The sequence below is a fragment of the Mustela lutreola genome, chromosome 16 (genome assembly GCF_030435805.1).
Source record: "Mustela lutreola isolate mMusLut2 chromosome 16, mMusLut2.pri, whole genome shotgun sequence".
NCBI lineage: Eukaryota > Metazoa > Chordata > Mammalia > Carnivora > Mustelidae > Mustela > Mustela lutreola.
The window spans coordinates 108,098-132,284 of NC_081305.1; the positions used below are offsets into that span (position 1 = coordinate 108,098).

The window sequence follows — 24,187 nt, forward strand, 5'->3', positions numbered from 1 at the left end:
GGGGGGCGGTGTGCGGTGCGCATCCCGGGAGGTCGGCGGGAGAGGTGGTCCGCGGGGCCGGGGCCGGCAGGGGGCGCGCGCGGGGCGGGGCGGGGCCGCACCTGTGCTGCGGGGCTCCGGGGGGAGGATGCTAGGGGGAACCCGGGCCCCGGAGCAGCTGCGCGCCCCGCCCCGCGGGCTCCTCCCTGCCGCCGCGGCCCCCCGGCTGCTGCCCCGATGCGCTGCGCCGGGAGCTGGGGCCGAGTCGCCGCCGCAGCTGCAGGGGCGCCCGGGCTGGGTGACGCCGCCGCCGCCCGCGCCCCTCCCAGACCCCGCCGGCCGCATGGAGCCCCCGGAGGGCGCCGGCCCGGGAGGTGAGTGCGGCCCCAAGTCCCCAGGAGTCCCCGAGCTGCGCCTTCCCCGCAGCCAGCCGCAGCCGCTTCCCCCCGCCGCCCGCCCCTGGCCCACTCACCCGGCCGCTCCCGGGAGCCGCACAAGATGCCCCGCTAGCTCCGAGCTGAGCCGGGCCGGAGCCGGAGGAAGCCTGGCGTGCCGCGCGGGGAGCCGGGCCGGGGGTACCTCCCGGGAACGGCCCCCGCTTTAGGCAGGGGGCGCACACATCGCGTCCCCGCCCCCTTGTCCTCTGCGCTCAGTCCCGACAGCCGCCAGGCGCGCTCCTGGGCGGTTGGTCCGGAGTTTCGTGCTGAACCCCAAACCAGCAGTGCCGGGGTTCCGGGTGGGTGGTCTGGGCATGGGGCGTGTCTGGGCCGTAGTTTGGGGTCCAGCTCCGCGAGGCCTGCGGGTGGACGCTGCCCTCCGGCGCCGCTCATCTGCTTTGTTCGCCCCAGCAGCTCTCCGCCTAGGGCTAGGGCAGGGACGCCGCCGCCGCCGCCGCCGGGACCCTGCAGGGCACCGCGCCGGGACCGGGCCTGGGGAAAGGGGGGCGTCGCACCCGGCACGGCCTGCGGGGGAGCCTGCCCCACGCTTGCAGGGGTTGTCGGCCTGGGCGAGGCCCAGGGGCTCCCACAGCTGGGAGCGCAGGTGTGCACGGAGTGGGCCTCCTCGGGGCCCCTGTTGGCTCTCGGTGACTCTGACGCCTGGGATTCTACCTAGGTCTCCCTCTTTGGAGCCCGGCTCTGGCAGGGCAGCAGCTGGTAACGGCAGGAAAACTCTAGGAACCCCCACCTCAAGAGTCCTTTCCCGGAAGCGCGTTCCGGCGCCATCGGCGCGTCCACCGGCCTGGCTAGGCCCCAGATGCATCCTGGTTTCCTGGAGGTCCATCCCGGGGAGCCTCTCTTGACCACACAGGGACCTGCGGAGGGACCCCAGTCACACTGGCGCCCTCATCTGGAGCCCAAAGGGATGACCCCAGGGGGGTGTCCTCAAGCAGAGGGCCCACCCACTGCTGTCTGCAGTCTGAGCTGGGCAGGTGCAGTCCAGACAGCTGAGGGCCCTTGTCACCCACCCAGCAAACACCACCAGACACACCCGAGCTGGTGGGTATGGGTTTTCTTTGTTTTGTCACTTGTTTAAGGGATCCAGCTTTTTCTGGCCATTGACAGTCCCAGGACCCCAGGACTTGCAGTGGGAGCTATGCGGGGTTGTGATGGGAAAGCTTTGTAGGGCAAAGGCTGGGGAGCACAGAGCTGAGCAGATCAGCCCGGCCCTCAGTTTCCGTATCCACTTCTGTCGGTGGGGACAGGCTCACTTTCCCCGCAGCGCTGTGGGAGCCCTGAGTGAGAGAGGGAAGGGTTAGGGAAGGGTTAGGGAAGGGGTTAGGGAAGAGGGGCTTCCTGATCCTCCAGTTTCTGACTCTCTCTCGTTCCACACACGGATCTGTATTCACAGGGGCCTCCTCCGTCCAGGAGTGGGGGTGGGGTGGGAACCGGGGGGGGGGGGCGGGGCACACCCAGAGGCCTCATACTCTGTGCAGCCATTTCCTGCCTACACAGTGGCCTGGCAATCCCCATGCCAGGGGAGCTCACAAGATCTTGGGTGGACGGCTGTGACTGGCATTCTCTCAGGTCACACTTGTGACAACTTTGTTCTGAAGCATGTAGAACACACGAAAAAGTAGAACAATGTGGCAAAGCTCCATGAGTCACCTGCCAGCCTGCTCAAGCAGACCACCCCCTGCCTCCCTTCCATAGTGGTTTGTAGTCAGGATTAACGTATTATCTCATCTCTAAGTATTTCTGAAATATCGCCAAAAGATAAGGTTTACATAGAACACAATGAAAATCCCAATTCTGCACCTAAACGAAGTACCAATAATTTCTTACTATCAATGTGTGCAGACATGCAGATGAGGAGGGAGGCACTGTGCTTCTTGAAGGACCCCGTCTGGGGCCTGTGGTAAACCAAGGTTGTAGACCTACCCAACTCCACGTATGTCTGGACAGCCACAAGGAAAGCAAGGCCATGGACCCCCACTCAGGAGGCTGCACCTTGGCAGGGCCCACCCAGCATCCTGGACGTCCATGGACGAGGGGCGAGGGAAATGGGGGACAGATATCGTGTCTGTGACCCTCTCTGCCTCCCCACTGCCATTTTGTTGTATATGCTAATCATTTATTCATTTCATTAATTTGTTCATCTGTTCATGCAGAGAACCTCCTCGATGCTTAGGGCAAGGCCCAGGGCACACAGCAGGGAACTTAAGATTTGGGCCAAGTTCTCACACAAATGTGCTGGAAAATAGGTCAGCGGCCTAGTGCAAGGTAACCCTGCTATACCCACTCACATGAGCCATCGGTGCCGAGGTGGAACATGGTAACCCAGCTGCAGTCCCCATGGTGTGCTGCTTCACGGCCTGCACAGGTCGGGGCAGGAGTGGTCCCTGCAGGGGCTTTATAGGGGCTGTACTGAGCAGAGAATCTCGGTGTTGCTACTCCACACCCTGGCCTTGCCTGCCTCCGTGATCACTCCTGCTTCACACCCCAGGAAGAGCTGTGGGTCTCATCTATGGACAGGTGATTCCTAGCACAGCCATTAGAAACTATGGGGTGGGGTCTTGGCCTTGTTCATTCGACAAACATTTATGGTGCATCAGCTGTGTCAGGACCAAGCCTAGGTCCTAGAGGTCACACTTCATTTACCCATTCCCAGCCTCTGAGCCTGGTGCCTGGCACACAGTAGGTGCACAAGAAAAGTGAGTTGATGTCTCAGGTTCTCCTGGATTTGCCCTTCAATTCCATCCAAAACCAACTTTTGTTTCCACTGAGAATTTCTTTTGTCCTAAAATTCACTCTTTTACAGCATACAGTTCAGCACCTTTAGTGTATTTCCAAAACTGTGCAGCCACCACCACCATCACCTGTGAGAATACTTTCATCATCCGGAAAAGCAGCCCCGTAGCCGAGTCATCACCCCCATCCCACACACAGCCCAGCTCCTAGAGACTGCCATCTATCTACTGTCTATATCTTTTCTCTCTCTCTTTTTTTTTTTAAGATTTTATTTATTCATTTGTCAGAGAGAGAGAGAGTGAACACAGACAGACAGAGTGGCAGAGGGAGAAGCAGGCTCCCCGCGGAGCAAGGAGCCCGATGAGGGACTCGATCCCAGGATGCTGGGATCATGACCTGAGCCAAAGGCAGCCGCTCAACCAACTGAGCCCATCCAGGCGTCCCTACTGTCTGTATCTTTTCTAATCGACTCCTCTACTCTGCTTTTTCTGTCCTGGACATTTCATGTTATCATAACACACGGCCTTTTGTGACCGGCTTCTTGCACTTAACCATGATGTTTCCAAGATTCAGCCGTGTTGTAGCCTGTGTCTGTGCTTTCTTTTCTTTTTTACGGCTGAGTAACACCCCTTGTGTGGATGGGCCACATTTGGTTTCTCCATCACCCATGATGCCGCTGACCGTAGGTACTTGGCTGGCTCAGGGATGTTGACATTTGTCAACATGTGCTTCTTACAGTTAGTACAGCAGGTGAGGCCCCTGAGACCCTGAAGCCCCCCATCCACAGTGGGGCTTGCCCCTCGCCCTGTCTCAGCACCTGCAGACATCACCCTTCCCACCTAGCCTGCAGCTCACAAAAATGGAGGTAGGTGTCCTACTCAGCTCAGAACCCTTCAGCAGCTCCTCCCAGCACACGCAGAGCAGCAGAGTTCTGATGACTTCTGTGGATGTCTATCCCCTGCCCTTTCCCCTGCCTCACCTGTCACCATGGCCCATGGGCTTGGAAGCGTCTCAGAATCAGGACAGCACAGGCCAGCGGGATGTGAACCCATCGTACACGCTCAGAGGGCCCAGGTACTGTATTCCCCACTCAAGGAAACAAAGCAGGTTCCCAAAGAGTAAAGACTCCCCAAGGACTCTCGACAGAAATGGCTGGTCAGAGGTTCAAGGCAGGGGCCCCTGCTTACCCCAGCTCAGAGCACAGTCTGACCTCTCGTGCCCTCTGGGTGTCAAGGTGTCCTTGCTGGGCTGGGCAGGCCAGGACACTGGTGGGTGTAACTCTACCCTCCCATGATACTGAGAAGTCACGTTCCAAATGCATCAGAGAAGTGGAAACCAGATCCCCTGAGCCGCGTCCAGCCTGGCCAGCCCCAAGCCCCTGTGATGTGGATAGCATGGGCGGGTCCCCAGCCTCATCTTCCCCCAGAGGCTGGTGCCCTCCAAAAGGCCAGCTGAAGCCCAGCCACCTCTGTGGCAGTGAACAATGGCTTATCTTCCTACTGAGCTGGAGACCCTCTCGACAAAGGACCTGGCCATCCTGGCTGCTGACTGCACTGCTGAGCTTTCGGAAGGCCCACCCCTGGCCAGCAGCTGTCGGCCCAGTTGGGCTCCCGTAGACAAGACTGCCATGGGCCCTGGTGCATCACAGAGCACTGGTTCACTCTTTATGGGGCCACAACGGGGAGGTGGGGGAGCCACGGGATCCAGCGGCCTCAGGGGACATGCCTGACAGGTTCTCTGGCTGAGTTCAGGGAGTGATAAGGTGAGGCAGCAGGAGAGGAGAGGGGGTTGGGCTCTGGAACATTCTGGAGGAACTGGCAGGAAATAAGGATGGAGGATGTGAGCTAAGAGGTCAAGGGGTTGGCCCAACTGACAGAAGGGTGAGGCTGGCGCTTCTAGGGGGCAGGGGTCCATCTCTGAGTGCCAGTCTCTCTTCCAAGCAAATTGCCCACAGGGCCTACTCCTGTCAACTTAAAAAAAAAAAAAAAAAATCATCAAATATTTAAAAAACGAGCAATTAAGTCTTTCCCAAAAAATTACATAGAAAATACCTAGAGGAGGGGCACCTGGGTGGCTCAGTGGGTTAAGCCTCTGACTTCAGCTTGGGTCATGATCTTGAGGTACTGGGATCAAGCCCACATTGGGCTCTCTGCTCAGCCTGCTTCCTCCTCTTTCTCCGCCTGCCTCTCTGCCTGCTTGTGATCCCTGTCTGTCAAATAAATAAAATCTTAAAAAAAAAAAAAAAAAAAAAAGAAAGAAAGAAAGAAAAAGAAAAAAAAACCTAGAGGAATATTCTCTAGTCTTTTACTATGAAAATAAGTCACTGTGCATTCAAACAGAACATGGGTTTTTACAAGAAGTCCATCCACAGAGGACAGAGAGGCAAGCAGGGTCCATTCTGGATCAGAGAGACCCAAAAGCAAGGAAATGCCAAAGCGACCACTACAAGTAGAGACAGGACAGCACTGGGACACCCTCTTACTCCTTCCACCCTTAGCCCTGGCCTGGGATCCCAGCCCAGACTACTCCCGGCAACCCTGGCCACTGCCCAGAGCCTCCAAGGAGGGTTCGGAGAGCCAAGGACTCGCGTCTTCCCCTCCAGCCTCTGTCATCCCGGTTAACACAGTCTGTCTTTGTTGCAGAAATAGTTAAGGACGTGGAGGCACCACAGGCAGCCCTAGGCACCCTGGCCCATGGGACAGGGGACAGCTGCCACTCGCCCACAGCTGAGGAGGAGGTGGGCATCCCAATACCAGCCCCGGGGCTCCTGCAGGTCACAGAAAGGAGGCGTAAGTACAGCAACCTGCCCAGCGTGTGCTCCGCAGGGACCATGAGCCCCCTGGGAAATGGGTGTCAGGGTCCACATCCTAAGCAGACACGCCCCCAGCTGTGTGGGTGGGGAGGGGGCTGCTGCGGCTGAGCTCTTACAGCTCAGGCCCTGTGGGCCTTGGCTACACTATTTGCAAAATGGGGGCCCCCAGAAGGCATTTCGTCTAGAGTGGAGAGCAGACGGTGTCTGGGTCTGCCCATCTTAGCTCGACCCTGTGCGGCTTCACCCAGAGCTCTAGTTCTTCCCCAGGCTCCGTCGGCAGTGGGGGAAGGGCGCTGGTCCCCGGGTGGACTCTGCCTGTGACCAGCACCCCCTTCCCCTGCCCTGCAGAGCCCCTGAGCAGCGTCTCCTCCCTAGAGGTGCACTTTGACCTCCTCGACCTCACCGAGTTGACTGACATGTCTGACCAGGAGCTGGCCGAGGTCTTTGCTGACTCAGACGACGAAAGCCTGGCTGGGGAGTCGCCAGCAGGTGGGCTGGCATTGGGGCGTGGTGAGCAATGCGGGGCAGTCCTGGGGCCCAGACCCATGGAACACGGCTCTCCACAACCCCTCTCTTTGGAAGTAATTTTCACACCTGGGTCAGAATTGGTGCTTGCCCCTGCGCAATCTCATTCAGTATTTTTGCATCTTACATGTCTGTTTGCCGAACTTGAAGGGATTTTCCTCCTGCCGTCCTCAATCTTCCTTTCCGGATGCCCAAAGGCCCCAGTCATAGTCCCATCAAAAGCAGAATTTACTCCACGTGAACTGAATCACAAGTTAGACATAGCAAAGTGGGGTGGCCTTCATCACTTCTGGCCTTAGTTTCCCCTTCAGTTCGCAAGGAAATGTTGCCCCTCGTCCCAGACCTCGAGGGCCCCGGAAATGGCAAGACTACCAGTGGGTGTGGGGACCCAGCAACCTTCTCTCCTTTCTCACACTCTGTTTGGGGGGGGTGGAAAGGGGGTGCTCAGATCCCACCCCTAGAGAGCCTGCACCCTGGGAGGGCGATGGGGCAGCTAGCTGCTAGAGCCGGGCTCACACCCAGGGTGGGGTCTCAGCTGCACAGGGACCTTCCTCGAGCATCAAAAAAGCCTTTGCTCAGGCTGCACCCAGACCCACAAGTCCACGCTGTTGGTGGCCTGGTACCTGTGTTTTCTGAACACTCAGGGGATCCCAGCGTGTGGCCAGGCGCATACAAGCGCAGCCCCGTCGCTGCAGGAGCAACCTGACCCCCGTGTTCCCATCAGGCCTGCACCCGCTGCCCAGGGCCGGCTGTCTGCGCTCCCCCTCCTGGACACGAACCAGGGCCGAGCAGAACCGAGAGAAGCAGCCACTTGGTGACCCGGAGCGCCGGCCAGCGATTGCGGACACATTTCTGACCGTGGAGAGGCCCAAGGAGGACTAGGCCAGCTGGCCCTGGGGCCAAGGCAGTGCCCACCTGGACAGTTCTGACCCCTCGGACACTCTGCCCATCCCATGTGGCTCTGGGCCAGGTTCTTGGGGTGCTCCAGCACAAGCACAGTCCAGTGGCCTTATGTCCCGCTCCCTTCCAGTCCCTGGATCAGGGACTAGGGACCTGAGGAGGTGGGAGTGGCCTAGGCCTCTTGGAAACTTCTGTCCACAGGACTGGTGCTCTCATCTGCCAGAAGATTCCCGAGTGGGTGCGGGGTGAGGGGGACCTACGCCAGAGAGAGCTTCTCTGCAAAACCCCCAGGGTCTCAGGATTCTGGTTCAGGAATGGGCACACCATGCTCTGGCCCATGGGATACTCTGCTATCCAGCCAAGAATGTGGGTAGGGGAGTCCGTCCTGAACACCACCACAGTTCCTTTCACTCCCAACCTCTTCTTGCCGCCCACGGCGCATCGTTGGCCGTTGGCACCAGGGCCTCCTCCCCAGACCCTAAGACTCTGCTCGTCTTAGTTCCTGTGTGACAGCCGGGCCCATATCCTCGGCTCCGAACACCAAATGTGGCACAACCACCTCAGACTGTGGATGGGGGAGTAGGCACGTGGGGTCTGTCCTTGGCAGGGACACATCCCCACAGCCTATCAAAAACGCACACAGAGGCATGCACAGCCCTAGATCTGTGCCCCTGGCTAGCATCCTGACCTCGGGTAGCACAGCCCAAGGGGGGGGCTTGGAACATCGGGACCCCCAGCACGGCCCCCAACTTAGAGGGCACCAGGCTCAGCTGCTCCAACTGCCGCTTTCTATGACCTAAGGGACTGGAGAGGCTCTGGTCTGACAGCAAGTCCAAGAAGTTTTCAAATAAATGTGTGAGTTTGCTTTTGGTGCCCAGGCCAACCTGCCCTGACCCATTCCCCACTCACACATTTCTAGGGAAGGGAAACCTGTTCTGCTGTGGCCCTGGGCGTGCCCCAGGCCCGCTTGGCACAGTAAAGGCAAGTTCCCTGCTGAGAAAACAGGCCTCAGAAATGCCGAGGGACTTTGCCTGCACCCTCTACACTCAAGGGACTTTTACCGGGCATCACCCATAAGTCCACTTAAAATCAAATCCCATTAAGGGCAGCTGCATGCCCCCCGCTCCAGGACAGCGCTCCCCAGCCCCCAGGCTTCCTGCTACGGCTTCCTTCCACAGAGCTTATTTACAAAATATCTGATTAAAATCTCACCTCTTGGGGCGCCTGGGTGGCTCAGTGGGTTAAGCCGCTGCCTTCGGCTCAGGTCATGATCTCAGAGTCCTGGGATCGAGTCCCGCATCGGGCTCTCTGCTCAGCGGAGAGCCTGCTTCCCTCTCTCTCTCTGTCTGCCTCTCCATCTACTTGTGATTTCTCTCTGTCAAATAAATAAATAAAAAAAAAAAAAAAAAAAAAAAATCTCACCTCTTCCTAAGGCTCAAGCACAGCCTCTTCTCTTTTCCAGGTGACCCCAGAGCTCAGGAGTGAGTTCTGGGGGGCGGGGGTGGGGCTGGCTGCTCAAGGAGCAGAACTTCTGCTCTGGTCTCCTCCAGCTGAAGCCACTGGGGGTTCCTCTGTGCTGCTTATTTGGGCCATGTCTCAGGGACAAGCGTCCTGGATTTCTAGGCTTTAGGAATTGAAGATCCTGCCCCTCACCCCCCACCCCAGGCCCAGGCCTGGAAAGGCCCAAGGTGCACTCCGGCAAATCTTCCCTCCCCAGGCAGGGTCCCAGGAAGCTCCAGACCCAGAGCCCAGAGATAAGGTCTTGAGGAAAGGGCCAAGAGTGAGGCCAAAACCCCAATCCTTTGGGTTACACGTGAAACAAAGGGCCCAGAGAACAGGCCCTGGGCCCCAGGCCAGGCAGTTCCTCCCACTGGGCTCTCCAGAGAAAAGCCTACGGCTCCCTCATCATGGAATATTCCAGGCCAGGTGTCCATCCCTGGGCCTGCATCACGTGAGCCCTGGTGGCCCAAACGGGCGAAGGGAAGCACTAAGGAGACTCAGGAGAGGAGAGCATGAGGGCATCCAAGGCAGGAGACAGCAGGGGTTGGAGATGGGAAGCACCCAGGTGGGCTGAGAGCAGGCCCTCAACCCCAGAGAGGGGCTGTAGCAAGCCTCAAAATGAACAGGTCCCCAGGCTCTGGACAGCACAGAGCACCCTCCCCTCCATCAGAGGGAGCCCCAGACAGGACCCCGGCAGGTCCCCCGGCAGGTCCCCCCCTTAGCTCAGCTAAGGAAGGCAGAGTTTACTGGACACTTCATTAGAGAATGGGCTCTGGGGGTGTAAGAAATTCAACAGTGGCATGTTTTACAAACAACAAAACTTAGAAGTGCTTGTCCCGAGCTGGAAATGCTACTTTTTTAGTCCGACCTAACAAACGATTTGGGAATTTTTAAGCAAATGCCAGCGTCTGGTCTTGGCCAAGCAGAGAGCAGAGGTCCTATGGGGCAGCAAGTAGGGACACCCCCCGTCTCCAGGAGGCCCTGCACACCAGGGGTCCCGGACACACACATACCCCCAACCTGAGGGCTGACCGCCCTCTACGGCCAAGCTTCTGATGCCTCTGGGAGGCAGGCTGCATGGAGAAAAGCAGGACGTTGTCCGAGCCCCAGGCCAGTCCTGACCCCCGCCGCCCGGGCTGGGCCCTGGCCAGGCTCCAAGATCAACCAGACGATCCACGGCAGCAGAGGGCAAGACCTCCCAACCCAGGACCTGCTTTCTTTTGTGGGGCAGCTGCACAACACTAGGAAGAGGTTACCAGGGGCAGCAACAACAGGGCTCTCCACATACAACCAAGGGGGTCCCAGCTCAGTCCAGAACCCCGTCTGTGATTCTAACTAAAGGGGGTAGCAGGGAACACGGCTTGCTGAAAAAGGGAATTAAATCCAGACACACCCTTGTCGGTAAAGCTACCTACCCTGGCAACAGGGGCTGCTTTGCCTAAGAAGGTGCCTCCCTCGTGCTCAGAGCAGCATCCAGGTGCCGGGTGTGCGAGGGTTCGGGACCCCACGGCTCCATTACCCTTCCCCAACCACACACTTGGGCAAAGTGTGGAGTTTCCTCGAGAACCACTGACAGGCCTTCCACCAACCCAAACAGCTCTTCCAAAAAACTAACACTTTCTCTTGGGCACTGACTTAGATCTCCCTTCTCTTTATTCCGCCACTTCACTGAACCTTCAGAATTTCTGAACTCAGCCAAAACCTCCTCTCCTTGGGGCAGTTAAAGAGACCAGCATTCACACTTGCCCGTGAGGCAGCCATCCCCACCAAACCCACCCACCACCCCCTCCCTTTGTGGGAGGCCCCTGAAGGTCTAAACTCAAAACCCCACCAGGAAGCCACACACTCTTGGCTCCCCAGGGGGCAGGGGACTTACAGCCGCACTGCTTGCCCCGCGGACTGGGGACCGGCATCTAAAACACCCATTTGCTGTTACCATGTTTTAATTTGTTTTCCAGAGATTTGGGCAGCTGCTTGCACAGCCAAGGTCACTAGGCTGGGCTCTCCTGGAGGCAGCACTCTGCACTGCCCTCCTCACGCCCCCGGCTCCAGCCCTTCAGCCCCTGGGGAAGGGAGACGTCCTCCTGCAGGCTGCCGCTGCCTTGGTGCCGTCCACAGACTGCTCACAGAGGCCGGTTCTCCGCAGAGGGCCGGGACCCAGCAGCACCACCGTGTCCGCCTCGCCCAGCACCACCTCCTCCAGCAGCACCTGCCCACCTAGAAATCACAGTTGCCCGTCACAGAGCTGCTCCCAGAACAGCGGGTACTGCCAAGGCAAACCCCAAGCCCAACATCCCAGGAGGACGGGAGAGCCCGAGGCCAGGACCCGCCTCACTCACCCACTCCAGCTGCTCTCGGCACCGGGTCAGCAGGTCCAGGTCCCACTCACTGGCGTCACAGGTGCCCCACCTGCTTAGCAATGAGCTGGCCCGTGGCCTCGCCATACGGCTTCCCTACCAGCATCTCGCCTCGTCGGGAGAGGTCACAGTATACCTGTCCCAGCTCTTCGCTCCTCCAAAGCGCACAATCTGGAAACAAGGAGGTGGGGCTGAGCCTGGAGGGGCTCAGCCATGCAGAGCCCCCAACGAGGGCGGCTGACCTTTACCTGGGCAGAGGCGCTCTGGGTGACTTTCCTCAAGTCATCCTGGGCCTCTGGGTGAGCCACCCAAAACACATCTGCTCAGCCACCCTGCCCCCAGCATCATGCACATGAGGTCAAAGGGCTGCTCCCGTGTGGACAGATACTGCTCCCTGGGCAAGCACTGGGAACAGCTGAGCCCTCTGTGCCGGGGGATGATGGACACCTAGAAGACACAGGCCTGTGGTCCCAGCCTCTACTCCCCATGCAGAGCTCCTGCCCCTTCCAGGTCCCACCTCTGAAGCATCCCAGACCAATTTGCCCTACTATGACCACTGGCCACAAGGGCATGGGAGGAGGAGACAGACCCCTGGTCTCCGCCCAGGATTTGGTGGGTCTGGGTGGAGTCACCCCAAAGATTAGCATGGAAACCACCTCCATCCTATCAGTCCTAAGGAAGTTCTCGTAGAGCCCACCTTTTGGGTCCAAAGCTTAGAAGTGAGCCGAGTTTAACATCAGATCTCTGGGGTGTCAGGAGTCCGCCATCCAGATCCCACGGGGAGTCAACACCCTACTCCTTACTGCTGCACGTCCCTGAACAATCTTTTGAACCCAATTCTAAACCACTACATTCCTTGAAAAGTAAAAGGGCGGCCGCTGTGAACATACTGTGCCCTCATGACCAGAGGCCACACACAATCACCTGGAGAAGGTAAACACCCACAATGACCTCCAGCACAGGGTCCACAGGATTCAGGAATCAGCAGAGTGCCAAGTGTCTGCCCTCAGGGGAGGCCACGGTCACCCTCTCACTGGGCCGCACACCTGCGTCTTCTTCTCGAGACCTAAATATCGGATTCCCAGGCCAGTGAGAGGCAGAGGAAAAGGGGACAGCCAGGATGTGGTGCCAAATCCCCAGCCTCCACTGATGGAGTGCTGGGAACTGGCCAGAGCCTCTGCTCAGCCAGTGCAGACTCCCAGGCCCCGCCAGACCCTGTGCGGCCCTCCACTCTGCAGAAACCCCACCTCCCCCAGGGTGCAGACGGTGTCCCACCGCCCACACTCTGCACGTAGCACACAGCTTCAGGAGGCCTGTTCTCAGCCCATGTGATTAGCTCTCTTCTCTGGCTTGCTAAGTGACCCAGAAGCATGGAGACCAATGCCTCCTACACCCTAGCTTATAAGCAGTTATCAGTCCACAGAAAAGGCATAAACTCCCACTGGGCCCAGCTTCAGGACTGGTCAGCTCAGCAGCATGGTGGGGCCAAGCCTCCCGAAGCCGTGGAGACGTCCTGGGCTACCAGACACTCCACGCTTGTCTACACACGCTGCACTTCCCTAAGGAACTCAAAACACTGCAGCACCGCCGACCTGTCCGTGGTTCTCAGACCCATCAGGCTGACCGCAAAGGGCAGCCACTGGCCCCTAGGACAGCGCCCTGACCCTCATCCCCAGGAAGGCACTCCAAAGCCCTGAACCCACGGACTGCAGCTCCCGGAGCTGCTGAGTGGAAGCCAGGAGGCCAGGCACGTGTTGCTGGGAGGAACCACACACACCTGCACCCACCCACCTTCAGAGAACTGTCTCTGGAAGGAAGACCCTAGGGAACCCCCCCTCCTCCCATATGCAGTCAGCATCCAAACCAGGGCCGGACCCACTGCCCTGGAGCCCTCATCTCTCTGAGATTCCAAATGGAGCTCTAGACACAGCATGAAAGCTGCTGCCAGATTCCCAAGTCCCAAATTCTGGTTTGGAAAACTGTCCGCAGCTCGTGTGTGCTAAAGCAAAGCTGGGGCCCCAGCATGAGCCAAAGACCAGAGCTCAAAGGCCCCCCAGCTCAAGACCAAAGACCCTCTCGGTGGCCCAGACAGAGCACTGCTCCAGGACACAAGGACCCAGGGGGTTATCCATACGTCATTTTTATGGCTGAATAATATTCCGTGATACATACACACATTTTGGCTATCCATTCTTGTATCAATGGACATTTAGCCGTGAACATTCATGTACAAGTCTTCACGTGGCCACGTTTTCAGTTCTCTTGGGTAGACACCGATGACTAGAACTGCCGGGTCATACGGCAACTCTGTATTTTACTTTCTGAAGGACAAACAGATGTCTACAGCCTGTTTCACAGGCCCACCAGCAACGTATTAGGGGTCGTGTGTCTGCGTGTCCCTGCCAACCCCTCTAACTTCTACAGCCATCCTGCTGGGTGTGAAGTCCGAGTTCACTGTGGTTTTGAGTTGCATTTTCCTAATAAATAACACTCAGCGTTTTTTCACATACTTTTTGGCCATCTGCACATCTTCTCCAGAAAAATGTATATTCTAACCTTTTGCCCATCTTTAAACTGGGTTCTATATTCTGGATTCTAGACCCTGACTTATCAGACACAGGATTTTCAAATATTTTCTTCCATTCTACACACTGCCTTTTTATTCACTGAACAGTGTACTTTGATACACGAGAGATCTTAATTTGGCTGAGTCTCACTTATTTTTTCACCTGTTGCGTGTGCTTCTGGTGCCACACTGAAGGAACCACTGCCAAGACTAAGTCATTAAGATGCGGTCTCCCATCGTCTCTTGAAACCACATCATAATTCAAGCTCTTAAATTCAGGTCTTTCACCCATTCTGAGCTAACTCAAGAAGTGCAAGGGTCCATTTTCGTTCTTTTGGATGTGGACATCTCACTGTCCCAGTACCTTCTGTTGAAGCCACTGTCCTTAGCCCTACTGAATGGTCTCCATGCCCTTGACAAAAATCAACTCAACAAAGATGTACAAGCTTATATCTGCAAACTGTGTTCTTGGATTTTATTCTACTAGTCTAGGTCTAACCTTACGTCATGTTTTTTTCATTGACCTTTCTGGCAAGTTCTGAAATAGGAACATGGGAGACCCCCCAGCTCAGTCTCCATTTATGGGACTGTTTTGGCTATTCAGGCCTCTTGCAGTTCTATGTGAATTGTAAGATCTGCTTTTCCATTTCTGGCTTTAGTCAACTACACAAATGCTCTGCTTCTGTGACAGTTGCCCTTGCCTCCACACCTCTATAGCATCACCATCAAAGATGACAACTTTCTGCTTTACAAACCTGTTAACAGAAAATGTATTACCATTTTACACATTTGTCTTAAAAATTGCATAGAGAAAAACAGGAGTTACACACCAAAAATGCAGTGATGCTGGCCTTCGAATTCCCCTATATTCCTTTTGTATTTTACCTGCACCAACGTTACCTCTTTTTGCGGCCTCAAGTTCCAGGCTAGCGTCCTTTCATTTCAGCGGAAGATGGTCTTTAGCTCCCTGCCTAAACATAAGGAACCACCTTATCTTTTCAGTATCTGGGAAGGTCTCCATCTCCCCTGCATTCCTCAAGGGCAGCTTTGCCAGATCCAGAACTCTGCTAACAGCGTTTTCTTTCAGGGACCTCAAACTCGTCACCCTACTGTGTTCTGGGCCTCAGAGTTTCTAACGAGCAATGGGTTGTTAGTCTCACTGAAGACCCTTTGTACACCGCGTCCTTTCTCTCTTCCTGGATTCAAGAGTCTCCCTTTCTTTGGCTTTAGCAGTGAGAACATACTGAGTCTCTGGGCAGATCTCCGAGTTAGTCCCTACCTGAAACTCACTGAACTTCTTGGAAATGTAGATTCATGTCTTTTATCCAATCTGGGATGTGCTGAACCACCACCTCTTCCTATCTTCTCTCTGCCCCTTCTCCTCTCTCTCCTCCCTCTGGGGCTGCTGTACTACGGACGCCCCATGTGGGCCTAGATTCAGCTCATTTTCTGCTCTCTTCTTTCTGCTCCTCAGACTGGGTAATGCCATCAGACCAATCTCCAAGTTCGCTGATTTTTTCTTCTCCTGCTCACATCTGCCACGGGCCCCTCGCGTGAACTTCATTTCCATCACAGTACCTTTCTGCTCCAGAACTTGTGTCTGGTTACTTTTGGTAATTTCTGTTTCTTTACTAACATTCTCTTTGTCGAGATAAACAGTTCTTCTGGTCCCCCTGGGCTCTTTGGGGATGCACATTTAAGACTCTGTCCTAGTAAGCCGAATGTCTGTGCTACCTCGGGGATGGTTTCTGTCCATTTTTCCCCATGAATGAACCACACTTACTGTTTCTTTGCATATTCTGTATTTTTTGATGATTCATTAGCCAAGTTTTAAAATGACCTTTTTTCTTTCACTTTACTATATTATGGCGCAAAGAATGAGCAGAGATGGCAGAAGGGAACTTTACCATCAGGTTCCCAAGGAACACCAGGTTTAAAATGCCTGGATCGACCACACGAGGGCCTGCCGCACAGGTGGAGAGGCGGGCTCAACAGTATAAGGCCCATCAGAGCGCTGCAGTTACCACTTGGTTCTCTGGCTCCGGAGAAGGCGTCCAGAGTTGACTCCAAGAATCCCCCACGTCCCCTTCTGTGTGTGAGGACTACCTTGCGATGCCCACCTCCAAAAGGCTTCGACGGCCTCTCAGGGACAGCGGGGTCATGTGATCAGCGGAGAGAGGAGAGAGCTCCACAAGGCAGCCTCCTCAGGACCCTGTGAGGCAGTTCCCCATGAGGGCAGTTCCAGTCATCCCGCCAAGTCATCCCAGCCAATGGGCAGCCTCTAATGCTCATCTGGGAAGAACAGAGTCTGGAAGGCCGACTCCAGTTTCTTAACTTTGGTGTGCAAGTGGACGTGGGTGTCACACAGGAAGAGAGCAAAATGCACATTCTTGGCCGGAAACAGACCAGGTCCTTTGTGTACCAGCCAGATCGGGTGAGAATGCCTCACTCATCACCCACGTGTGACCTGACCTCGGCCCTCGCCCCGCAGTGGGCAGGACACTGGGGAAACAGCAGCATGGCGGCAGGAGACAAGGCTCCACAGCACAACATCCCTGGGAGGCAGGAGCAGTGGCCAACAATGCGTCACAGTCATCATGAGACTGGCAACAGGCTGCTGAGTAGGGAAAAACCGGGGAGGGAAGCCCCCTAGAAAAGCCCTCGAGTCCCAGTGCTTAAACCACCCTGGGAGGGAAAGGAGTTTCCTACCACAGGATCTTGGGTCTTAAGGACAAAGAGGAAAGAGCACAGCTCACTTCAGTGGGTCTGTTTTCAGACATCAGTTGGGCCTCTGCAGCAAAAAGTTACCAAGTCTGAAGAGAATCGAGCTAGAAATTCAAAAGGGCACAAATCTTAGCTTTGGGGCTCATCATCTCTAAGGACTCTGATTTGTCTCAACAGATTCAAAGTTCTACAGACAAAGATGGACACCTGCCAGGACCAAATAGCACAAGCACAAAGCACGCACCAATCCCATGGGCCGCCCACACCACCCCTAACGCCCGCCCCACAGGCAAGAGCCCCAGCCTGGCCAGCACTTACCCGGGAAGCACCACACGAGCACCAGGAGCTTTCCCGCTAGCGTGTCCTTCTGGAGGCTCTTGTCTAGCTTCAGCGGGCACAGGTGAACCCTGAAGATGGAGGACCTGTCTCTGACGTCAGGGGTGCCTAGCGCGGAGAGAGACCCACAGACATGGTGGAGTCACCTGCAGCCACACTGCAAACTCTGCAGGACAACCTGGGGCTCCAGGCAGCCTCCGTGCTGTGCCCATGCTTCACATTCAATCATTCAACTAGGCAGCAAGGACACAGATATCCCACAGCTCACATACACTAAGCTCCTGAATGCAGTAAAACACCCTCTGACTGCTGCCTCTGACCAACACCAAACCCGATCCCAGGGCCGGGACCCAACAGTGAACAAGACGAGGACTGCCCTGGGCAGGAGGGAGTCCACACAGGACGGACGCTTTCTCACAGATGGAAAGAGCCAACCGTCGGAGGAAGAGACGAGGGTGAGCCCTTCTCTTCTAACCATCCCTACCACACCACGCCAAGACAAGAGCTGAAGAATGTGAGTCTGCCGGACCACTCCCACCTGTATGGATGTGTCTGCAGGCCCCACCACATGTGTTACTCCCAAAAGTGGATCACCAGGACACAGGAACTGGCAGCAACCAAGGGCATCCGTGAGCCTCCACTATCTCCGAATGTTAACATTAATTGCCGCAGGAGCCTGATAAGGAAACTGCCTCCATGGGGCGCCTGGGGGGCTCAGTGGGTTAAAGCCTCTGCCTTCGGCTCAGATCATGATCCCAGGGTCTTGGGATCGAGCCCTGCATCAGGCTCTCTGCTCAGCAGGGAGCCTGCTTCCTCCTCTCTCTCTGCCTGCCTCTCCGCCTACTTCTGATCTCTGTGTGTCAAATAAATAAATCAATCTTCAAAAAAAAAAAAAGGAAACTGCCTCCAAACACAAAGGTAATGATCTAACCTGACTTTTAACCCAAGGACGTGAAGACCCAACCCTGAATAGCAAGTGACCGGCATACTCACTGACAAGCATCAGGCGGTCAGACAGGCCAGGCTACGTCAGGGCCGGGTGGAGGATGGCAGGGCAGCTGGGGCCAGCCAGCACCACAGTGCTCGTGGAGAGGCGAACCCTGGACAGGAGAAGCAAGTGAGCCCAAGAAGAGAGCTCAGGCGGTGTCCACGAGGACAGCACTGTGTACCTAGCTCCCCTCCTCCCTCGGGTCCTGAGAGCAGGTGCTCTTCCACACAGATGCCTGTCCTGCCAGGTCCACTGGCCACCCTGAGTGGCCCTTCGCTGGCTCTCCCTCTGCTTCCTCCACACTGCCAGCAGAGGCTGCTTACCAGGGCACGCACTCATGCCCAGGGCTGGCTCTGAGAGCCTCTCGCTCTGAGCCTTCACAGGCAGGCACCCAGCAGCACACCCGTGGCTCTGGTACTGGCAGACCCCACTGCTCTGGCTGAGACACAGCTGTCAAAGAGTAACCAGACCCTCCTCAGCTAACAGGGATCTAGATGTCCTGGTCTCAGGGTGTGGACCCCCACCGTGACTCATCACTGGTTCCTGACAGCCTGATGCCACTTGTTACCCCCCACCCAGGGAGTGAGGGGACCCTCCGCTGTGTCAGTGCCCCAGCCACCTGCCGAGGCCTCCATCCGGCCGGCCCTGCTGGACTTACAAGGAGCTGGCCTACTCCGGGGCAGGTCAGGCTGCTGAGAACAGGTGCTGGTGCCCCAACCCACTCTCCCCCTGAATGGTCCCTCCCATCAGTCCTCTGAGATATCAGAACAGAATCATCATCAAATTAGAACCACTGCTGGACACTGAGTATAATGGAAGATTCTGGAAATGTTTTGGTCTGTGCAAAAAGAAAATAACACAGCAGGTCTAACAGTTCATCCTCTCAGGGTCAGCTTCCAAGGCAGCCCTCAGCACACTCTGGGACCTGAGGTTTGGGAGCAGCTGTCCACGCCTAGACGGCTGGTGCAGACAGTAGTGTGTGCTGTGCATCTGCGGGATGGTGGGACAAACCGGGTACAGAGTGAAAATCTCGGGCAACCGCAACACCCGTGTGTCGTCACAGCTCCACAAAGAGAGATCAGCACCTCCCGCCCCGTCCTCAGGGAGGCTGCGGCCGAGCTCCTTTCCACAGCCTTTCCTGCACAGATCTCGTTCTGGGTCTGTCATCAGTCACAGTCATGGATATGAGCACACCTGAGCTTCTGAGTGTCCTCCTAGTGAATCCCCAAACCCAGGGAACTCCCGGCAACCCCAAAGTGAAGATCAAAACTTGCCACCGGCCCCCTGAGAGCTTCTCCCAATTTGAAAAGTAGCATCAACACTCAGACGTTTCCAGTGAAGCTTCAGCACGTCTGACAAGCTCCCAGACACACTTGGCTGGAACCACTCTGTGGAAAAGTCTTAACCAGGAGAGAGATTTTGGGACAAGGCAGGCCTGCCCACGCATGCGATTCTGAGTCCGGGAAGACAACAGGAGAGGCTGAGACAGGAAGCAACACATGCTCCAACCGCACCACCCTGTGGGCCAAGGCCTAGGAGAGGAGGGGCAGGGGAGCCCCCATCTGGCCGGTCCACCTCCCCAACAGGACTTCTGCCACCGCACCCCTGCTAACCCCTCCTGCTGGTGGGCCACAGGCAGGGTACACGGGCCCCTCATCCTATCGCGGACTCCTGGGGCCAGTGTTGATCTAACACAGCTTTCTCCACTAACTCTGCTGGGAAGCAGCCTTCTAAAAACTGAACCATCAAGGATTCTGACCCAGGGAGTTTATAGGAACAAAAGGCTGGAGGAGGGCCTGGCAGTGCTGACGGCACAGACCTGGTCTCAGCGGCTGTCACTGGCATCCGCTCACTGTCCATCTCCACAAGCATCTGGTTCAGTGTGTTCTCCTGCTCATTTCGGGCGCCACGGTGCCCCTGGCCTTGCTTTCCGCCAATGGCATCAATCTCATCAATAAGTAAGATACAAGGAGCGTTTTTTTCGAGCCACTGCAAACATGTTACGAACCTGAAATAGGAATCCACATAGAGAACTGGTTTTGCTGCTTGTATGAAAACAAGTACGGGTGTGTGCTAAGCCAAGTCCCTCGTCTGGACCCCCACCCTGATCCAGTATCTGTGGCAAGCTCTGTGCTCACTGCCAGGGCCACACAAAACGCATCTACCTACCCTCGCTGACCCACGCCAACCAACATTTCCAGGAACTCTGACCCATTCACGGTGATGAAGGGCACACTGGCCTCCCCCGCAGTCACTCTGTCAAGAAGGGTTCTGCCAGTACCAAGAAGACTCACAAGCACTGCTCCCTAAATCAGAAAGGTGATGCCTGGTTCTTCAAGGGAACAGATGGAACCCAAAGAAAGTCTCATTTCTGCATACACATGCAACAGGTGACTTCTAGGCGTCACTACCAAGAATCCCACAAGATGATGCACCAGAGTCTGGGATTTTCCTTTCAATATCTTCTGCGTAGAAAATTAACCCATGCTTACCATAAAAAGTTCAAACACTGCGGATACATGAAAGCCCATCCAGCTAAGCAGGTCATTTCTTCACGATAGCTCCTAGGCACAAGGCTTGCTGGATCAAAGCGTCTGAATGTGTATTTTAAGTTACTGTCCAAGTGCTCTACAAAAGAGTGACACTGTTTCTCACTCCCACCAGGAAGAACAAGAGCCCAGCCCCTCACATCGGAGGCCACAGCCTGTCTGCACAGCTTCACCACTGGCTGGTCTCAACCGCAGAAATGCTGACTCAGGCACTTCAGCCGCTGCCCAGCCCAACCGCGGACACAACACTGTGTCTTCCTGTCTGTGACCTGCCTTCTCCAGCGCTGACTTAAGGTACTATTTTTTTTTTAAAGATTTTATTTATTTGACAGAAAGAGAGACAGCAAGAGAGAGAGCAGAAGCAGGGGGAGCAGCTGGCAGAGGGAGAGGGAGAAGCAGACTCCCCAATGAGCAGGGAGCCCGATGCCGGGCTCGATCCCAGGACCCTGAGATCATGACCTGAGCCAAAGGCAGCCGCTTAACTGACTGAGCCCCCCAGGTGCCCCTGACTTAAGGTTTAAAATCATCAATTTGTACTCTGGTAACACACCTCAGTGTTCCCTTTACGGATTACCATCATGCCTGAAAATTGAAAAGAGATTTAAAGCAGGGAGCTTCTGCTGCTCCATTTCTAGTCAAGGGTGCAGGTTAGCATCTCATCACCTCAAAGGAGACCATAACCTTTAGTCTTTTAGAACCAAGACAAAATACTCATGAAAAGGTAGGAGAAAGAGTGTCACAGAACTCAAACCCACAACACGGTGTTGGACCCCACGTCCCCACAAACACGGATGAGGGATTCAGAGTCTGCATGGGTTCATCTCTGTCTATCGTGTGACCACATGCATAGCCAATTCTTCTAGACAAGGAGGCACGTGTGCCCACATCTACTGTAGGTCACTTTAGGAAGCCATCCAACTTCACACCCAGGAGGAGCTGAAAAGCCATGTGGGCGCCAACACCCTCAGCCCCACACACAGGGACAGAGCCCAGCTTGGGTTAGCGTACTCTGGGTGACCTGCCTGCCCCACCCACTCTCCACAGTACACACAAGCGGCCAGACATCTTGAAAGGGAAAGCCAAGCCGTCCCCTGCAGAGCCAAGGTGAACAGCAGCTGGGCTGGGTACAGGACCTACACCTTTGTTGCACACACGTGCTTGCCAGTGGACACGTCCCACACTACAGACCAGAAATGCAACAGCCCACCCTCTAGTCCCCGGGCTCACCATGGTCCAGAATTTGTTGCTGTTCTTCAGAACAAACTGTCCGGAGGCAACCACCCTATGGGGAGGAGCTGAAGAAAGCCAGAGCTCCTGCAACGGGCTGTGTGCTAAGCGTCACCGACTCCAGTAGCTCTTTGCTTGGTCCACAGCCCAGGCACAAGGGACGGATCTGTGGGTTGATTTCCTGTAAGATGAAAATCCTTCTGGGAAAAGGACTCCTAGTTTATCAGGGATCCCAAGGGTCCATGACACCAAAAGGCAGCAGGAGAAAGACCCACAGCCAGACTCACCATGGCCCCATCTCCTCTATGCAACGACCAGACCCACACCCATACCACACCTCCAGGAACAGCACGGTCAAGAGCCATCCCAACCCTTATTATGCACATTGTACTTGCTAATGTAACGATGTTACTTAACGTTATGTAACCTAATAAAACAGAAGTAAAAAAAAGGTTGCTTCTTCAAAAACTAAGTAGTCAGCTTTGGATAATAAAGCAATAAAGGCAAATAGCTTTAAAAAAAAAAGTCAAACTGAGTGAGAAATTTCTAAAAGTAAAAAAAAGTCATAAAAATACAGAAAATACACTCAGCTTGCTTTGCTTCTAAGTTCTCACTTCATTTAGAGGAACAAACCTGTAAATACACGTGTTTGGTTTTTTGTTTGTTTTGTTTTTGTTTTTGTAGAGAACACGTTTATGCAGGGCATTTAACAAAAGATTTCTGCCACTGGAACCAAACTGGGAGGAAGGGCCGGCCTGGAAAAGGCCAATAAAGGGACACGCTTGTGCATTCAGTGAACCCAAACACAACTCTCACAAGGGTTTATACTGTTCGCAGGACACTGCAGTCTCATGGTTCAAAAACGTGAACTCCCTGTGGTTTCATTCAGACCATTCTGGCCTTGCAGATGCTACTTCCCGTGACTGATAAAATACACACTCTCTACCAAAAACTAAGCGGTCCCGCATCTGTGCACACCGAACCATATTGAGCTCCGGCTTTGACTTGGCACTCAGAGCACCAGCACATTTTTTTAAATCAGTTCCTCTGGAATTTTGGCTCCTAAGTCCTGATACTGCTTGGGATTCTCCAGGACATTCACAAACTCCATAATCTCCAACTTGGTCTCTTCACAACCAACTACATCCAAAAATCGCACGTCCACACTGTTCCTCAAGGCCCTGGGCAGTTGTCTCCCCAGCACGGATGAGGCCCCCTCAGGACCTGCCACACCCAGCCCCCATTAGGACCTTCCTCACAACACAGAGGAGGATACTCACTAGGAGAAGGCGGGGGGCACCAGGCTTTGCACGAAAGAGCTGGAAGATCCAAGAAAACCATTCTTTAGTTTCCTTGGGAGAAAGGCGGTGAGGAGCAGAATGCTCTGACGTCTGGTTCTGCTGTACAAGGGAGCAGTTTCCTCTACAAAGGAGCAAAGCCTGGGGTCACCTGGGTGGCTCAGTAAAGCAGCTGACTTCAGCTAATGTGATCTCAGGGTCCTGGGAGTAAGCCCCAAGTCAGCCCCGTTAGGCCAGCAGCCCCTGCAGTCAACAGGGAGTCAGCTTTCCCTCCCCCTCCCTCTGCCTTTCCCCCAACTCGCGCCCTCCTCTCTCTCTCAAATAATCGTTTTCTAAGCTTTTTTTTTTTTTTTTTAAGATTTTATTTATTTTGACAGAGAAAGAGGAGGGAGAGAGAGAGCGCGCGCACAAGCAGGGGGAGCGGCGGGCGCAGGGAGCCCGATACAGTTCTAAGCCAGGACCCCAGATCATGACCTGGGACGAAGGCAGACACTTATCTGACCAAGCCACCCAGGCGCCCCTCAAATAAATAATCTTAAAAACAAAAACAAACAGGCCCGAGCCTAGACACAGCATGCAGCCCTCCCCCCGTCCTGAGGCTCTCAGCCCACACACGTCTGTGTGCCCAGTCTCACCTGGAATTGGCCTGTGGGGTTGGGAGGATGACCCCCACCAGACTCTGCAAAGCCTCCTCTCGGCGGAGCCCTACCCAGCCTGTCATAGTGTGTCTTTAACACTGCCTTGCTAAGTGTTTCCCCAGCCAATGCCTTCCTTGATAAAAACAGAGTTAATGTTGACTACACACTGAACCAGCAGATGCCTGTAGTACATGCTTAAAGGAAGTGAGCTCCACAGCCCGTCAGGCACTGAGCTGTTCTGAGCTCTGAACCAGAGGCCCCAGACAGGAGCCCCTGCCACTCACCCGCCCTTCTCGGCGGCAGAGACCCTCGCCGCTGGGCTTCAGTGCCAACTCCCCATAAGCAGTCTCCAGGCTCGCTCCCAGGTGTCAGCACCGCCAATGCTGGACACACAAACTGCCGCGGGACCCGAGAAGCGAGAGCTGATTCAGGCGGCCGTCCACCGCCATGGCCTCCTCCGAGCTCCGCCCCCTTCAACAGAACTGGAGTCTAGCCTCTGTCATGGCCCCCAAGCCAGAGGCTCTGGTTTGGCATGAAGGACAAGCTCCAACAACCATTCGATTTCGCCTCCACCCCTTCCTTCTTGTCCTGATGGTGTTC

The 24,187-nt window shown here is 55.5% G+C and overlaps 1 protein-coding gene and 1 long non-coding RNA gene across 6 annotated transcripts; one reads left to right on the forward strand and one right to left on the reverse strand.

Moving 5' to 3' along the window:
- The first annotated feature begins 70 nt into the window (after positions 1-70).
- DBNDD1 (dysbindin domain containing 1) lies at positions 71-13,770 on the forward strand. 5 transcript variants are annotated; one of them, XM_059151640.1, is made up of 4 exons: positions 71-353; positions 5,810-5,956; positions 6,355-6,468; positions 10,863-13,770. In XM_059151640.1, exons 1-4 carry the CDS (start codon positions 128-130, stop codon positions 11,123-11,125), a joined length of 750 nt encoding a protein of 249 aa, XP_059007623.1. In that variant the 5' UTR covers positions 71-127; the 3' UTR covers positions 11,126-13,770. The 5 variants fall into 5 exon arrangements, with proteins under 5 accessions (XP_059007623.1, XP_059007625.1, XP_059007622.1 ...); XM_059151642.1 differs by lacking the exon at positions 10,863-13,770 and adding an exon at positions 7,229-7,386 and having other exon boundaries at positions 76-353; XM_059151639.1 differs by having other exon boundaries at positions 78-353; positions 6,328-6,468.
- LOC131817866 (uncharacterized) lies at positions 8,531-23,865 on the reverse strand. Its single transcript, XR_009348613.1, has 11 exons — positions 23,585-23,865; positions 22,932-23,073; positions 21,652-21,832; positions 20,368-20,503; positions 20,045-20,181; positions 19,695-19,883; positions 17,881-17,987; positions 16,870-16,995; positions 11,244-12,327; positions 8,827-11,121; positions 8,531-8,616 (listed from the first exon to the last, which is right to left on the reverse strand). It is a non-coding gene; the product is annotated as an uncharacterized LOC131817866 (long non-coding RNA).
- Between the last annotated feature and the right edge of the window lie 322 nt (positions 23,866-24,187).

What these genes read in the sequence shown, in the direction of transcription:
- DBNDD1 (XM_059151639.1), top strand. Translation starts at nt 128, where the DNA reads ATGCTAGGGGGAACCCGGGCCCCGGAGCAGCTGCGCGCCCCGCCCCGC. An exon ending in GGAGGGCGCCGGCCCGGGAG is followed by an intron (nt 354 to 5,809) that starts GTGAGTGCGGCC and finishes TCTTTGTTGCAG; the next exon opens with AAATAGTTAAGGACGTGGAG. An exon ending in GCAGGTCACAGAAAGGAGGC is followed by an intron (nt 5,957 to 6,327) that starts GTAAGTACAGCA and finishes CCTGCCCTGCAG; the next exon opens with AGCCCCTGAGCAGCGTCTCC.